The 16,449-nt window shown below is 43.4% G+C and overlaps 1 protein-coding gene across 1 annotated transcript in view; it reads right to left on the reverse strand.

The window, feature by feature from the left end:
• DAPP1 (dual adaptor of phosphotyrosine and 3-phosphoinositides 1) overlaps nucleotides 1–14,774 on the reverse strand; it is a 48,230-nt gene extending 33,456 nt beyond the window's left edge. The window contains exon 1 of the mRNA XM_070392164.1: nucleotides 14,582–14,774. Within this exon, the coding sequence (XP_070248265.1) occupies nucleotides 14,582–14,682 (101 nt within the window). The 5' untranslated portion in view covers nucleotides 14,683–14,774. The remainder of the gene's footprint in view (nucleotides 1–14,581) is intronic.
• Between the last annotated feature and the right edge of the window lie 1,675 nt (nucleotides 14,775–16,449).

Below are 16,449 nucleotides of genomic sequence, written 5' to 3' on the forward strand. Positions count from 1 at the left end.
TTATTGGTCATGTTGCATAATAAGGTTGCTTCTGATTGGCTAATTCTTTTTATTTTTATTGATTTCAGAGAGGAAGGAAAAGGGAGAGATAGAAACATCAATGATGAGAGAGAATCATTGATCAGCTGCCTCTTGCATGTTCCCGATTGAGCCCACAGACTGGGCATGTGCCCTGACCAGGAATTAACCCATGACCTCCTGGTTCATAGGTTGACACTCAACCACTGAGCCACAGTGGCTAGGCTGATTGGTTAATTCTTGGTACCAGAAATCCTTATATACAAGTATAGGCACCTGATTTTTTCAAAAGTCACTTGGAGCAAATAATAATAATAATTGTTATTATTTTGTAAGTCAATTAAAATTATACCCATTTTTTAAAAATATATTTTTTGATTGATTTCAGAGAGGAAGGGAGAGAGAGATAGAAACATCAAGATGAGAGAGAATCATTGATTGGCTGCTTCCTGGATGCCCCCTACTGGAAATCGAGCCTGCACCCCGAGCATGTGCCCTTGACTAGAATCAAACCTGGGACCTTTCAGTCCGCAGGCCGACACTCTATCCACTGAGCCAAACCAGCTAGGGCTATACCCATTTTTTGTCAGATCAGCAAATATACTTTTTGGTGTGCCACAGAATTTTAGTAATTAGTTTATGTGTGTCATGAGATAAAAAGGTGGAAAATTGTTAATCGGGAGGCATTTAAATATGTCCTGTCTCCTAACTCCATGGAAATAGAGCATTCTAGGCACACTCTTCTGCACCTTGCTCTTATTGCCTTAGTGACATGGTGGAGGCAGTCCGGCCTGGTGATTAAGATGTAGCCTCTGGAGCAGGTGATAACTCTTACTAGCTGTACAAGTTACATAATTAATCTGAACCTCAGTTTTCTCACCACTAAAGTAGGATTAATAATAGTCATACCTCGTTCCCTGGCTTGTGTGGGCTCAGTGGTTGGAACCTCAGCCTGTGCACAGGATAATTGCGAGTTTAATTCCTGGTCAAGGGCACCTACCTGGGTTGCAGGTCTGTCCCCATCTCCAGTGGGGGCACGTGCATCAATATTTCTCTCTCTCTCTCTCTCTCTCTCTCTCTCTCTCTCTCTTTCCATTCTTCTTTTCTACTGTCTTTAAAATCATTGGAAAAAATATTCTCACCCCTTGGCTGAGGATTAAAACAAAACAATAGTCATACCTCATGGGTCATTTGTGAGTACTGCTCACATTAACACACACAAAATGGTCAAAACAGGCCTGGCAAACAGCAAGACTTAGTACATATAGTTGTTAGATGAAGCCATTGAGATCCACAGAGCCACAACTTGGGATGCATCGTCTATGCTGTAATTTTCTTATTGCTCAAATATAATTTTTATCTTTCAATTTATTTCAGACAACAGAAAGGTAGGTACCAGGGACAGTTGCTACTGCAAAGGGACCCAGAGTCCAGGGCAGGGGAGGGGAAGGGGACACAGGCAATTACACGAATAATGTCAATATCAGTCAATGAAGTGCTATTAGGGAAGCATGCATAGTGTACAAGACTTTCAAGGAAGAGCCTGATTCTGGGTGTGAGGGATCCTGCTGTCGTGAGCCACGCTGGCATGCATTGTAACATCCCATGGCCTGAAATGTTAACCTTATAAGAAAAGCAAAATGTAAGACTGTCTGTGTAAGGAAGTTTCTACATAGGTCTCCAAGCTATTTTCTAGATCTGCATTTCCTAATGTGTGTTTCTTTAGCACATTTCCTCTCTGGGGCAGAGATGCCTCTATCCTGTACTAGAAATGTATTTGCCAGCTTAAAGGAATTGCAAGGAAAAACATTTTTTAAGAAAACCTATTGAATTATTACCCACAAAGCAGCCTCATTCATTCAACTGATTCACTGACAGGTTCAAATCTCCTCACTACAAAACGCTTTCAAAGGACAATTGGAACCTAAAACTAATATAATGTTCTATGTCAATTATACTTAAATTTAAAAGAAGACAATGGGAGGAATTAAAAGTGAAGCTATAAAAATACTTCAGGTATGGCCACAATCAAAACTCTAATCTCTACAAGGTTCTAAGTTCTTTAATACCTTTTGCCAATAATTAAATTTTGAATGAACATTTCAGAATAAGATTTAGTTCGAGCCAGTAGATTACATATTTGAAGCAACAAATTTTGATCAACAAAATTCTAAAACTAAGGATTTGAACATTCCTTTAGATGCTTTTCAATGAGATCTGAAGTCTGTGTTTAAAGCACTTACAGAATTCTTCGATAGTTAGAGCTTGATGGCAGTTTTGCTAAGAATTTTTTTATCCTAATATTTTAAATAATAATTATTTATCATAAATATATAAAAATACGGAGTATAAAGCAAGAAGAACCACAGTGAACATTTCGGTGACAGCTTGTTGAGTCAATCTTGACGTCTCTTGGATTTTATGGAGTCCTGGGCCTGCCAGACAGTCACCTACATACACTTTCAGATGTCTGTGGGGCAGTGAGGATCCTCATTCCCCAAATAGCTCTTTCATAAGTGCCCAAACTTCCTCTTTTAATTGAGTTAAACATTTCCCCCCCAGAAACTTAGGATGAGCATATCTTCCAGGGAAGTAACTATAAAAACAAATAATATTACGTATCTTTTGTAGAAATATGTCCATTTGTGTCTATGAAGAACTAAAAGTTGAGTTTGCCCTAACGGGTTTGGCTCAGTGGATAGAGCGTCGGCCTGCGGACTCAAGGGTCCCAGGTTCGATTCTGGTCAAGGGCATGTACCTTGGTTGTGGGCACATCCCCAGTAGAGGGTGTGCAGGAAGCAGCTTGTCAATGTTTCTCTCTCATCGATGTTTCTAACTCTCTTTCCCTCTCCCTTCCTCTATGTAAAAAAATCAATAAAATATATTTTTAAAAAAAAAGTTGAAAATATAGTAGAATGACATTGGTAGTTTTCTCACAATCAACCTTCTCTACCTTCTATCAAAATCTTTATTTATTAAGCTTCAAACCTGTGCAAAGCATTGTGCAAGGCATTGTGTGCTGGGCAGGTCCAAAGGACAAAAATGGGAAAGCCTTTGGCTGGGCTTCAAGAAACCATTAATCAAGTCAGGAGCACAAGACAAATACTTTGCAAACTTTATACTAGAGAGTGAAGCACCCAATGAAGACCATTTCCTAAGTGAGCCAACATGGAAGTAGGCCTTGAAGGACACAACGTTATTTTCTAACTAGAGGCCTGGTGCACAATAATTTGTGCACGGGGGGGGGGGGGGGGGGGGGGGTCCCTCAGCCCGGCTTGTACCCTCTCGTAGTCTGGGACCCCTCAGGGGATGACCACCTGCTGGCTTAGGCCCACTCCCCGGGGGATTGGGCCTAAGCTGGCAGTCAGACATCCCTCTGGCAACCCGGGAGCCCTCAAGGGATGTCCACTTGCCAGCAGGGAGCAGGCCTAAGCTGCAGTCAGACATCCTTAGCGCTGCTGAGGAGGCGAGAGAGGCTCCCGCCACCACCACTGTGCTGGCAGCCGTCAGCCTGGCTTGTGGCTGAGCAGATCTCCCCCTGTGGGAGCGCACTGACCACCAGCGGGCAGCTCCTGCATTGAGCGTCTGCCCCCTGGTGGTTAGTGTGTGTCATAGTGACCAATCATTCCCAGTCGTTCTGCTGATAATGACGGGGAACTCACTATTTAATAGATAAGCTCATTCCATGCTTCCATAATTGATGCCAGGAGACTCTTGCCTACATTGAATTGCTAGTTTCTTGATTTCAACAGATGGTCCAAAAGCTGTTTTTTGGTGTTAGACTTAAACTTAAAAAAAAAAAAAAAAAGATAAACAAATAGTTAAAAGCATTTAGAATGTATTCTCTTCCCTTTCCATCATCTTCAACTTCTCCTTTTATGACAGTCCTTCCATCCCTTTAACACCCAGGGACCTTATCACCCAGAAACCTTATCTCCTTTGACTATTTTGCAAATTCTTATAATCAACTTAACGCTAAGGTCTGACGCTAAAGTCTGACTTGCAAAACAAAGCCTCACAGGTCCCCCTTATTCTAGTGGCTGGTACACCTGAAGGAAACCCAAGATTGCGCTACTTTCTGGACAGTTGCATCACGCTGCTGACTCACACTGAACCTACTGTTGATTACACCTCACATGTAAGTCATTTTCCTCTGCTACTCCATTAGCACCCCCCCTGCCCCCCGCCCCCGCCCCACATTTGAAGGGTGATGTCTTTAGAATTAAGGGCAAGAAGAAACCTTTTTACTATTGGGAAATGCTACGTGAAAAGGAATGCTAATAAGCGTCTAGCTTAGACCCGGAACATCCATGCGGTGCCAGTGAGAACTGTGGGGAGAAGATGCCTTTGTCTCCAGCCTTACTAGCACGTGACCCCACTCACGTAGCAACCTCGGTTTTCTCTCATCTGTCAAGGTGACTAGCATAATGCCTCGTAAGAAGACCCTCTTTATTTTCATGCGTTGGAACAGTCTTCTTTTATACATGTTTTATATGATTCTCTAACTTTTGCAGGAGAAAATAAGATATGAGAATTGCTAATTATACAACATATTCTGACTATACCAGACATTGTGCTAGGTGCTGGGAAGAGTTTGGAATAAGGTTCATTTTCCTAACACTTAAAACATTTTTGTTGTTGTTTCATTTTCCCTGGAGAAAAAAAAAAAAAAAAGCGTTTCCACCTTGTGAGGCTAGAAAGAGAAGTTGACTTTCTGCACCCTGGAAAGGGACCCTCACCAAAACCCAACCACGCTGGCACCCTGATCTCAAGCTTCCAGCCTCCAGAACTGTGAGCAATAAATGTTTTTTGTTTAAACCAAAAAAAAAAAAAAAAAAAGCAAGGATTTGTAACAATACATTCAAAGCAATGCTATATTCCACTCCCCACCCCCGCCCCATGGCCCACGTGTTGCCATTTACTGTGTCTCAGAGTTGATAGAGGCAACAGAGCAGAGGCTCATGAAGCTTCAAAGGAATATTTGTGCTGGGTTTTTGAGATGATCAAAACCAGCAGTTGACCCTGAAGGAAGTGGCGGTATTATCCCTTCCGAGATACAGTCACAAGTTAGGAAACACCCACCCACTACAGAATTTTCATAGCTGCCTCTCAGCAAGGTACAGGAAAAAAGCTCAACCACAGAGAAAAAGGACAAGCTTGACCCAGAAAACTGGCTCCCAAATTCAGCCTCTTCTCTCTTTCCAGTGCCCTTCCTGCTGGAACCTTCTGGGAAGTCGCCCCAGCATGGTGGAACCTTCTTAGATTCTTATCCCCGTGAGTTTTACTGTCTTAATTTACTGATAGAAGCTTATATCGCATTTTGCATTCGACTTTTTGAATTGGCCTGTGATATAAATACATTTTGTATTTCTCTCTCTCTCTCCATATGTATAAACACACATACAGATATACATTATAAACACACACAAAAAGCCAAAAATGTTATAGGAAACATTACTATTCTAGATGCTATTCACTGTTCTTTCCTCTTGCATTTCTTTTAACGAATACTGACCGTGACCCACTAAACTGACCTTACGACACTTATAGGCGGCACCTGGTGTTTGAAAACAATGGGAAGCCTTGCTCCTCTGCCCTGAGGTCTTGTTAGAAACTCACATTCTCAGGCCCCCTACACCTGCTGAGGTATAACCTGTATTTATCAACAGCCTCATGTGATTGATATGCAGCTTAGACTTTGAAAATCGAAGAGGTAAAGGACTCTTGGTCCTAAACACTTCTATTCATTCCAATAACCTTGATGGTTTGACTTCACGATGCTTGGCATCTGAGGAGGAGGACAAAGAGGGCAGAGTGCGAAGTGGCTTTCCAGTGGCAATGGGGAGGGAAGCGGAGGATTTGCAGGCCAGTGCTATCGGCAAGTCCGTGAATAGCTGCCATCTCAGTGAAATGGACAGTAAATGGCACAGAAGAGCACTTCACAGGAGGCAGGGAGGATGAGGGAAAGCTTCCTGGAGGAGGAAGATCATGAGTTGGAGCCAGTTGAAACTGAGGGCCTCCGTGGAAGGGTCAGGCAAAAATGAAGCTAGCAAAATGATGGGCACAGAAAAGTGATCTTTCCCTTTAAAACATGAGCCACATACCCACTTAGATTACATACTTATTCATGAGAAAATTTCTTAGTGACCCCTGTCTACAGATGATTCATATATTTAATGACATATTTTCCTCCTTCCAGGCAAAGAGAAGTAATAGAGAACCTAGATTCTGTCCCATTAGAATTGTAATGAGACATACATTTTGAAATGTAAGGACATACATTTCAACCCAAAGCAATGGGTTCAACCCAATTGTGTGAAAGCAGCTAAAATGGCCTGGAATTGAACAGCCAACAAAAGCACTCTTTTCTAGAGAATTTCCTCCTTTTCTTCACTTTCAAAATTACTTTCACTTTTCAATGACCCTGACACACTTTCTCAACTCTCTAGACCAGTGGTTCTCAACCTTCTGGCCCTTTAAATACAGTTCCTCATGTTGTGACCCAACCATAAAATTATTTTCGTTGCTACTTCATAACTGTAATGTTGCTACTGTTATGAATCTTAATGTAAATATCTGATATGCAGGATGGTCTTAGGCGACCCCTGTGAAAGGGTCGTTCGACTGCCAAAGGGGTCGCGACCCACAGGTTGAGAACCGCTGCTCTAGACCAAAGTTAACAAACTCATAGCATATGATGCCACTCCCCTTTTCTAGGGCCATAGATAAAGCTTGCCGATCTGTCTTCTTTCTCGCTAAGCCGATACTTGGCCTCAGAACCCTTCTGAACAAGGTGGAGATTGTTCTCTAAAATGATTCTGTTAGGTAATCCCACTCTAAGCAATCCTAACTTGAGTCAGTCTGTCCTTAAACCTTGAGTCATTCCATAGGATTGTTTAGTTGCTGATTTCCTTCATGTTCATTTGTTTATGGAGTTGGTGCTAGGTTCTTTGATTTTGTGAAAAATAAAGCATTTGGCCCTTTCGACCATCAGAAATCATGGTTTAAGATAAGGAAATGTCTTATTTAGTTCAAGAGCTATGCATGCGGCAATTTACATTATAGGCAAACTGTGACATATGTATGAAAAGACAGTATGGTCCATTGATGAACATTAACTGCCATAATCACAAATGTGGGCTTATCTTTCCATTGACCATAGAGGTGGGCTCTGTCCAAGTACAGAGAACCAAGCAAAGGCTTTGCATAGGAGTTGGAAAGTTCTAATGAGGCCTCAGATAGGCATAGTGTAATCATAGGAGAGGCTGAAAGAAGGACTTGCCACAGTCTTTCCAGTAAGGAGGTTTCTATGATGAAACCAGATTGTCTGTGGTTTTCCATGTTGCCATTTTAAATCTGCATGTGCTAATAGCAGAGCTAAATGGTGAGGCCAGCTGCCCCGGCTTTGAGAAGCATACCTGATCTGGTGACAGGCGGAATTATGTGAGTGTCTGGTCAAACAATGAAGTAAAGGCGGGCCCCAAGTTTTTTGTTATTGTTTTGTTTGGGCTCACCTAAAGAGAGACAGGATTCAAAGGAGGAAGATAATTCTGTGGGAGTTGGAGGCCCAGATAAACCTGTTCTTGAAGGAATTTGAGGAATGAGGTAAGAAGTTCTGAAAGATGGGAACACGGAGATAGAGAGAAAGACAGAGACTCAGAGATTCAGAGACACAGAGTGGCACAAAGACTCAAAGACACACAAGTTAAGAGCAATAGAGATAGAAAGCTAGAGACCAGAACTTGGAGACAGAGAAAGAAAGGCACACCAGCTCACATAAATAGTCGGAAGCATACAGGACAGTGATTTAGGAACACAAATAGGACCCGAACAGTATTCAAGAGACAAAGGCAGAAGCCAAAGAGGAGAAGGACAGAGACTCATAAAGAGTCCAATGCAGATGTGGATCTACACCCAGGGTTTGTCAGAGACTGGGAGAGACTGAGGAAGGGGTGGCAAATGGCATCTCATTCTAGCAGAGGCCCATCTGTCCAGTCCCCGGGTTGGCCTGCACGGTGCAGGCATGGCTACAAGACCAAAAGACCAGGGAATGTTTGTTTGATTTGGAATGGGACCCAAAGCTCGATGACTGACTGGAAAAATTGTCTGTGGATAAGAACTTGAGGAGCACTAGCCGGGCGGCACAGAAATCCAACACCAGAGGGTCTCTCAGGAGGCCTCATGTCTGAGTAGAATCAAGCTTGACTCTGCACTTCCTCTGGGCACTCTGGCAGCCTGTCCCTCGTAAAAGGCTGCTTCAGGGCCATTGTTTTGGGGTGGCATTGCCCTTGACAATTTTGGGCTGGTACAGGAGACAGAGTGGGCCTCTTTTGGGAAGCTATGACTAGAGCAGTGGTTCTCAACCTTCCTAATGCTGCGACCCTTTAACACAGTTCCTCATGTTGTGGTGACCCGCAACCATAACATTATTTTCGTTGCTACTTCATAACTGTAATTTTGCTACTGTTATGAATCGTCATGTAAATACCTGATATGCAGGATGTATTTTCATTGTTACAAATTGAATATAATTAAAGCATAGTGATTAATCACAGAAACAATATGTAATTATATATGTGTTTTCCGATGGTCTTAGGTGACCCCTGTGAAAGGGTTGTTCCACCCCCAAAGGGGTTGTGACCCTCAGGTTGAGAACCGCTGGACTAGAGGAAAGAGCCCCAAACGTTGGGGGATGCAGAAAGATTCCAGATTCCTTGTTTTATTAGCTATCTCCCCTCTATTTCATTGTTTTCTGACTTCAACTGACAACAAAATCCTACCAGTCCCAAGGGCATCTTCTCCAGGTCCCATGATCCCCTTCCGCCCTGCTATATAACATACGCTTTATGCAGACACTGTTACCGCCCTCAAGCCACTCTACCTTGCATTCTCTAACTGCACAGGCCTGTGCATTCTCTGTTCTCTGTACTATAAACTCTGCCACGGACAGCCTTTTTTTTTCTTCTTCTTAATTTCAGTATCCCTCACCAGCACTGCATATGTCATCAACGACAGATGGAGCCCTGAATGAATGGGAAAGTGAATGAATGAAACAAAGTTGACCCCACTCAACGTGAAGAACCTGTGTGAACAGATGTCCACATGTAAGGCGAAGGAAGTCACCATCACCCATAGAGGAACAGAAAACACAACAACTGAAGAGGAAATTTGCTTGAGTCAAAGAGAGAGCAAACTGCACACCAGTTACATATTCTCCTACCGCCCCAAGAGACGCACCTTCCGTTTTCAGACTCCAAGATTACAGAATGGTGCACAGAAGAGGAACAAGCCTTAGTGCTCTACTTGCTGTCACAGATCTGTCATCAGATTCCTTTAAAGCTTTGACTTTTCTCGACTTTTCTTAGCCTTATCAATTTGTCTAGCGCCCCACCTCTATGAAATCTACACAAAATTCAATAAAGTTTTTTATTAATTAGGATAATAACCTGGTTTTGCCTTGTGCATGTATGTGTATTACATGAATAATGTGAAGGAATAATGTCTTTTAGTAGTACAATTTGTTGGTTGCAGTGATCACAGAATTTTGTATTTCTTTTAGTTCATGCTAGCACTAATATATCGTGCTAATATAATAAGAAAGAAGTTTGATGGAAATTAGGAAGTTTCATTAGTGGACAGGTGCATGGACTCTGGAGCAAAAATGAATTTGAAGCTTTTGAGCATGTAAAAACTTGGGCACGTCATCAAAGGTCTGTCCTTCACTTTCCTCATTTGTAAATGGGAATGACATGTTTAATAGTATCTATCTACAGTGGTGTGTGACTTTCATAAGTGCTACATGCCAAGGGCTTAAAACAGTGCCTGGCATATAGTGAGCATCCAGTGATTACTAACTGCCATGATCAGAACATATACCTTCTTGGATCAGCGGAAAGAGCATCAGCTTTGGGGTCCTCTCCTAGGTGTGCCACTCAGCTGCATCACTATGAGGTCGGTAACCTGGACAGTTCACGGAACTAAACTGAAGTCACCCTCTGCATCTATGAAATGGGCATAATTATACACATTGAACGTGTAATTGTGGAGGCTAAAGGACATCGTGGATGGGAATGGCACAGTGCAGGCAGAGTAGGGGTCAGTGAAGAGTGACTATCGCCACAAGAGAGAATCCCGTCTCGGATTCGGGACCCAGATTTGCTAGATGTCAGGCAGCTGATTCCTCTGTTACTGAGCCTCTGCATGTAAAGGTGGCATACCAACACCCAGTAGAGACCAGCGCTAGTGTGTGCCAAATGTCCGCTTCATCATAAGAACTCCTTGGGGTTGTTATCAGTTACTTCTTGGGTGAGCAAACCACCGCCTGAGGGCCAGCTCCTGCCAGAGCACATGTTGTTGTGTGGCCTGAAAGCCATTAGCTTATGCTTTTAAGTGTTGGGGAGGGAGAAAAAAATATTTTGTGACTCATAAAAATTATATAAAATTCAAATTTCAGTGTCCAATAACAACATTTCGTTTGAGCACCATCATGGTCATTGTTCCTGTTGTCTCTGGCTGTTCTCCCACCACAAGGGCAGATGTGCAACATTTTGGCGGAGATCACAGGCCTGCGAAGCCGAAAATAGTTATGACCTGGCTCTTTACAAAAAATCATTCGCTGGTCCCTGATCTATTCTAACCTTCTCTTTTATGTGAAGGTTAAGGGGTGGAGAAATGAGAGATGTTTCCATTTGTTTACTTAAATATCCAGCGGTTAGAGTCTAGTTTCTTGACACGGGCCAACACAGCCAGACACTGACACTTTCTTATAAAGAAAAGTATTTGGGAAAGTATATAGAAAAGAGGATAGTTATTGTATTTCTCAAATACAACACAAATAGTTATTGTATTTGTCAGACATATTCAAATAATCTGAATATGTAATTTTAAAATATCCTAAATTATTTGCATTTCTCAGTATCCCTTTTGTGTCTGTAGTGACCCCTTTATAAACTATACAACTATATTATTTCTCCATTATCTTATAGGAAACTCTGTTATAGTCAGAGACTTTCTGGAATTTTAAGGTATTAACTGACACTGGTTTGTTATTTGGGTGCTGTCTCTGCTATTCGTCACTTGTTTCATTCCCCCATGGCTTCATTTTTGAAAGCAGCAAACAGCCCGACTGTTCCCAGCTCACCTCTTGCTTCTCCTGGGTCGTTCTCACCCCCTTGCCCCTTACTGCTACCCACCCTCCCCCAACCCCATCCGCCAAGGTGTCAGTGAACCTGAGCAACAGTTGCAGATACTTTTGTTTTTTCTTGCTGCTGGACACATTGATACCTTCAAGATCAAAGAAAATAAATGTTTTTCATTTATGGATTTCTATAAACAAGACTCAGAAATCCATCTGAGTTACAGAAGTACTTCAGAAGGAATAAGACTGCTCTGAGCAAGTCATGTGTGTCCTAGACAGGCAGGTGAGGGATTGGCTGCAAGTCAGGGTTTAATTTGCAGAGTTTACATATTCTATAGCCTGAAGAAAACTAGGGACCAAAAGACAAAGACATCTGCTATCTCTTTAATTTAATCAACACCTGAGGGAATGTGTCTGACAAGTTATCTGTCTGTAGCTATCAAAAATCCAAATGTAAAAATCTAGCTATCTAATCAAACAACCTATTAAAATACTTTTAAAATGAAGCCATTAAAACTATTCTTATCTTTCAAGTACATTAAATCATTTTTGTTTTTACGGAGCTTCAAAAAAATCTAAATTAACCAGAAATTTTGGTACAGGTCATACCTAACCAGTGACTTAATGGTTGGGGAACAAAGCTTCATTTATATTCAGAATTCTGCCAGAGGCAACGAGTCATTTTCAAGTCTTAGATGTTATTACCTAGAAAAGGTATATCAGTGATGTCCTGGAGGGGCAAGTACTGGCTCAAGTCAAATAGTAAATTTTCAGCAGTTTTGCAAGCTGGTTGTTAAATGGTGGCTTGACATGGTTCGAGGTAGGAGTATTTATATCAGGGAAATAGGCAGTACTACCCCTTGTCTATGTGGTTTGTCAGCACACCATTGAGACCCTTTAAATCAGCCATGCTCCTCAGAGTTCTCCTCAGGGAGATGAAACTGTTCTAAAACTGACTTATGATGGTGGTTGTATTCTCTTTAAAATCACTAAAAATTGTTGCGTTGGCCCTAACCAGTTTGGCTCAGTGGATAGAGCATTGGCCTGCGGACTGAGGGGTCCTGGGTTCGATTCCAGTCAAGGGCATGTACCTTTGTTGCTGGCACATCCCCAGTGGGAGGTGTGCAGAAGGCAGCTGATCGATGCTTCTCTCTCATCAATGTTTCTAACTCTCTATCCCTCTCCCTTCCTCTCTGTAAAAAATCAATAAAATATATTTTTAAAAAATATAAATACATAATAAGCCAAAACCGGTTTGGCTCAGTGGATAGAGCGTCGGCCTGCAGACTGAAAGGTCCCAGGTTCGATTCCAGTCAAGGGCATGTACCTGGGTTGCGGGCACATCCCCAGTAGGAGATGTGCAGGAGGCAGCTGATCGATGTTTCTCTCTCATCGATGTTTCTAACTCTCTATCTCTCTCCCTTCCTCTCTGTAAAAAATCAATAAAATATATTAAAAAAATAAATAAATAAAATAAAAATAAATAAATAATAAAAATTTTTGAGTTGTCTACACTTGAGATGAGTGAGTTTTATAATCCCTAAAATATGCCTCAATAAAATTGTTCAACAAATTGCTCCCAATCAACAAACAAAATGTCAACATGTATAGATGGCGACAAGATCCAGTTACATACCCAATAAATAAGAAATAAAGCCACATTTGCTCAGCACTTCTGACGGGTTGATATTTTACACAGTGATTCCCAACCTTGTCTCACTCTGGAATCACTTGGAAAGTTTAATAAGAAAAAGTTAACTCCCAATATGTTGATGTCTTTTGTTTGGTCTGTGGTCTGAGCAGAAATTTTAAAAACTTCTTGGATGATTCCAGTGTGCGGCCAAGGTTGAGAACCACAACTATAGAGCAATTCCCCCAGATAATTGTTGCTTGCCTGTTACAGAAACCACCCTCAAATGCTTAATAAATTCCCAGGCGTTCTAAAATAGAGAAGTCTGGACGTAAATGCCTATTTGGGGGTTGTTTCTAGGTTGTATTGAACGTGTACTCTTTGCACATGGAGGGAAGATACAGATCTGTTTCCTTGTGGGTTTCCTATGTAGTTGCCATGGGCATTATGGTGGGGAGAAGGGACATCAGCTAGCTCACCTTGTCATCTAAGTGAGTGCCAACGAACTCAAACACAGAGTCTAACTCAGGGATTATTGAATTAAAGGACCAGAGTTGAATATCTCCTTTGGGTCTCTTCTCTTTGGGGGCTTCCTACTGATTGTGGGCTGGGAATATAGATAAGGAAGCATGCACTAAAGAATTATCCTATATAATAAAAGCCCGATATGCAAATTTACTGAATGACAGACTGACCAGTGGAATGACTGGTCGCCATGACATGCACTGACCACCAGGGGGCAGACACTCAATGCAGGAGCTGCCCCCAGCCCTCAGGCCCCAGGCCAGCCAAGGCAGGTGCTAGCTGGAGCCCCCTGATCGCCCCGCTGGTTGCCCTACAGATCGGCCCTGATCGCCAGCCAAGCCTAGGGACCCTACCCGTGCACGAATTTCATGCACTGGGCCTCTAGTAGTTTAATAATTTAATAAGGCTACAAGTGAGAGCCCAGGCATCCACCTTCAGTGTCTGCACTTATGACACCCATTTTGTATGCTCAGGGGCAGTTTACCTTTTCTCTTTGAAGAAACCTAGAAGGCTAGTGGTGTCTTGGAACTCTGAATTCCCAAGGACAGGAGTTTATTTTATAGAAAACTTTAGCTAGTATATCTGATTTCCCTTCTGAAGTTAGAGTTCAATTCTGATGAGCTGTCTCATCTGGTCCCTTCTTAAAGACAGGACTATGACGGCTCCACCCATTGGAACTCACTACCTGCCTGAGGCAGAAATTGTGTCCTCTTTCTGAGTTGCTAGTATTTAAAAGGCTCACAGTTGCCCCTGCAGATAAGCCTACAGACAAGAGCTCACAAATGCAGTGTCAGGAGAAAGAAAGGCATGCGGACATCGCTGTAGACACTTCCTCCTTTCTCTTGAAAAAGTCCCTCTCCTGTACAGTAGGAGTGTAGGCTTTCTGTTTATCTTACCCGCAACAGCTTAGAGCTCAACAATTTTAACAGCACATTTATTTATAAACCAGATCAACCGCAAGGAAACCAAGCAACATCAACTCACACATCCCAGCGCTATCCCTACTCTCCAAGAATGCCCAGCATTTAACTTTTGTCTCATTTTCCGCAGCTACCTGCTTTCACATCAGGGAAAAATAATATGTGCTTTGACAATGCCATTGGCCCCAAGCAGAAAGACACCTAACAGACACATGAGTAAAACGAGGAGGGGATAGAAGAGGGGGTGGCAGAGTGCTAAAGATCGCCCTTCATCCAAGGGAGCATTAGGGTGGGAGTGGAGAGTCAATGTTCACCCACGAAGCGCTTTGAAAAGCGGATCTGCTCTCTTACCCCAAGTCCTGCAGCAGCTCAGCTTCTCCATCGGACGTGCTCCACAGATCTGCAGGATCCTGGGCGCTCATCTTGCCTTCTAGAGACTCCGCTCTGCCCATTCACGCTCCTCACGTCTGGTCTGCGCAACCCCTGGCAGGTGCTATGAGGGCAGCGGCAGAGAAATGAGCTCTGCTGCTCCTCACACTCCTCCTCCTTGAGAGAACCAGCTGTGAGTCTCCACTGGCAAGGAAGTGAAACTTGCTTACTCCTCCCACCGACACTCGCCACCCTGGCCCCCAGGCACTGGCGGGAGTGTTCTATCAGTCAGGAAGCATGCAAACGGGAGCTCACACCTCTGAGGACACCCACACTGATCACGCAACCTGCAGTGTCTGTCCAAGGAAATAAACATGACAGCACTCCAACCGGGACGGCACCATTAATTCAAACTCCTCTCCTGAGGCCCGACCGCAGCGTCTCCCCAGTGCGTCAGCCTCTGCTTTGTAGAGGGCGGGGCATGCACTCATTCACCCCACTTTCGGCCTCACACATGAACACACAGAACACGGAGGAAGCTTCTATTTCAGGAACATCATTAGCGTGGGTAAACAAATCAGAGTCAAGTCACTAACTTCGATCCTGAAGTCTGGTTTTTCGCACTTTCTCAGTATTTCTGCTTCAGTTATCCAAGTTTCCAGCATACGCTTGACTTTCAGGTAGGCATGACTCAGAGACAATTATTGTTTCCTCCGTGGGAGAAGAAGGAACGTAGGAGAAGTAGGATGGGGGCAGCCTGCGGCCAACTACTGGGGCGTGTGAGAACTCCCCCGCCACTTCCTTCACAGGGCAGGCGTGCAGCTGGGGTTGCTTTTGTTGTTGCTTGGTGTCCAGACTCATGGGTAGAGAATGCCATCTGCCTGGAAGTCCTTAAGGGAGACTGCAGTAACTCTGAATCCTGGAGAGCTGGACAAAGTGCAGTGATGCATGGATAAGAACATGTGTGCTACCTGCCTTCTCTGTGTACCTGCCAGCAGGAAAGGGTGTGCTTCTGGTCTCATTCTCTCTCTCTCTCTCTAGTCACGCCCTGACTCAGGGCTCTATAACTTGCTTTTTCCAGCAGCCGGCCCTGTAGGAGGAACAGGACCATTGGCAGCTTATCGGAATGCAGAATTTCGGGTTCATCCCAGCCCTTCTGAACCAGCATTTGCATTGGAACCAGATCCCCAAAGTGACTCCTGCACATTGACGTGTGAGGAGACTGCTCTCTAGGATACCAAGAACGCAGAGCGTTCTAAAGGAGAGACTGATTGGAGCCTGCTAACATTCTACCTCTCCTTAATGTCCTTCCCTATGTGACAGGATTCCAGGGCGGGAGGAATAGGGAAACTGAAACAGGAAAGTTACAATCATGTCAGGCAGTGTGGGCAATTTGCAGCCAGCTTGTAACTAACCAGTCATGATCTTCCCAGCCAAGGACACTTGAGAGCAAATGGTTAAAAACTTCCCCAAGGAGAGAATGCAGAGAGGGGCGGGGAAAGGAGAAAGGAGAAAAGGACAGTGTCACTCCCTAAGCAGAGAAGCCAGCAGTCTCAAGGCTTGGCAAGACAAAGTTGCCAGTTGCTTCTCAAGAATTCTGGGAAGGCCACAACAAAGTGAAAAAAGGGACCTTGAGAATTAATCTGCACTAAAATACTCAGCAGAGGAATTTTGAAACCGATAGCCAAGAGGGTATAGAACGCCTCAGACCCCACCCAACTCTCTCTTCAGGTGGCTGAAAGCCTGCCTGTGCTTCATAAGCCAGATGGATAGGTTTGCTGGCTTTGCTTTTCAATAAGGTATATGCTTTAATAAATTGGCTTTTCACAAAGCAGTCACGGTCTCTCATA

This window comes from Myotis yumanensis, unplaced genomic scaffold (assembly GCF_028538775.1).
Source record: "Myotis yumanensis isolate MYYU_CA2020_CCGP unplaced genomic scaffold, mMyoYum1.0.hap1 SCAF_1, whole genome shotgun sequence".
NCBI classification, from domain to species: domain Eukaryota; kingdom Metazoa; phylum Chordata; class Mammalia; order Chiroptera; family Vespertilionidae; genus Myotis; species Myotis yumanensis.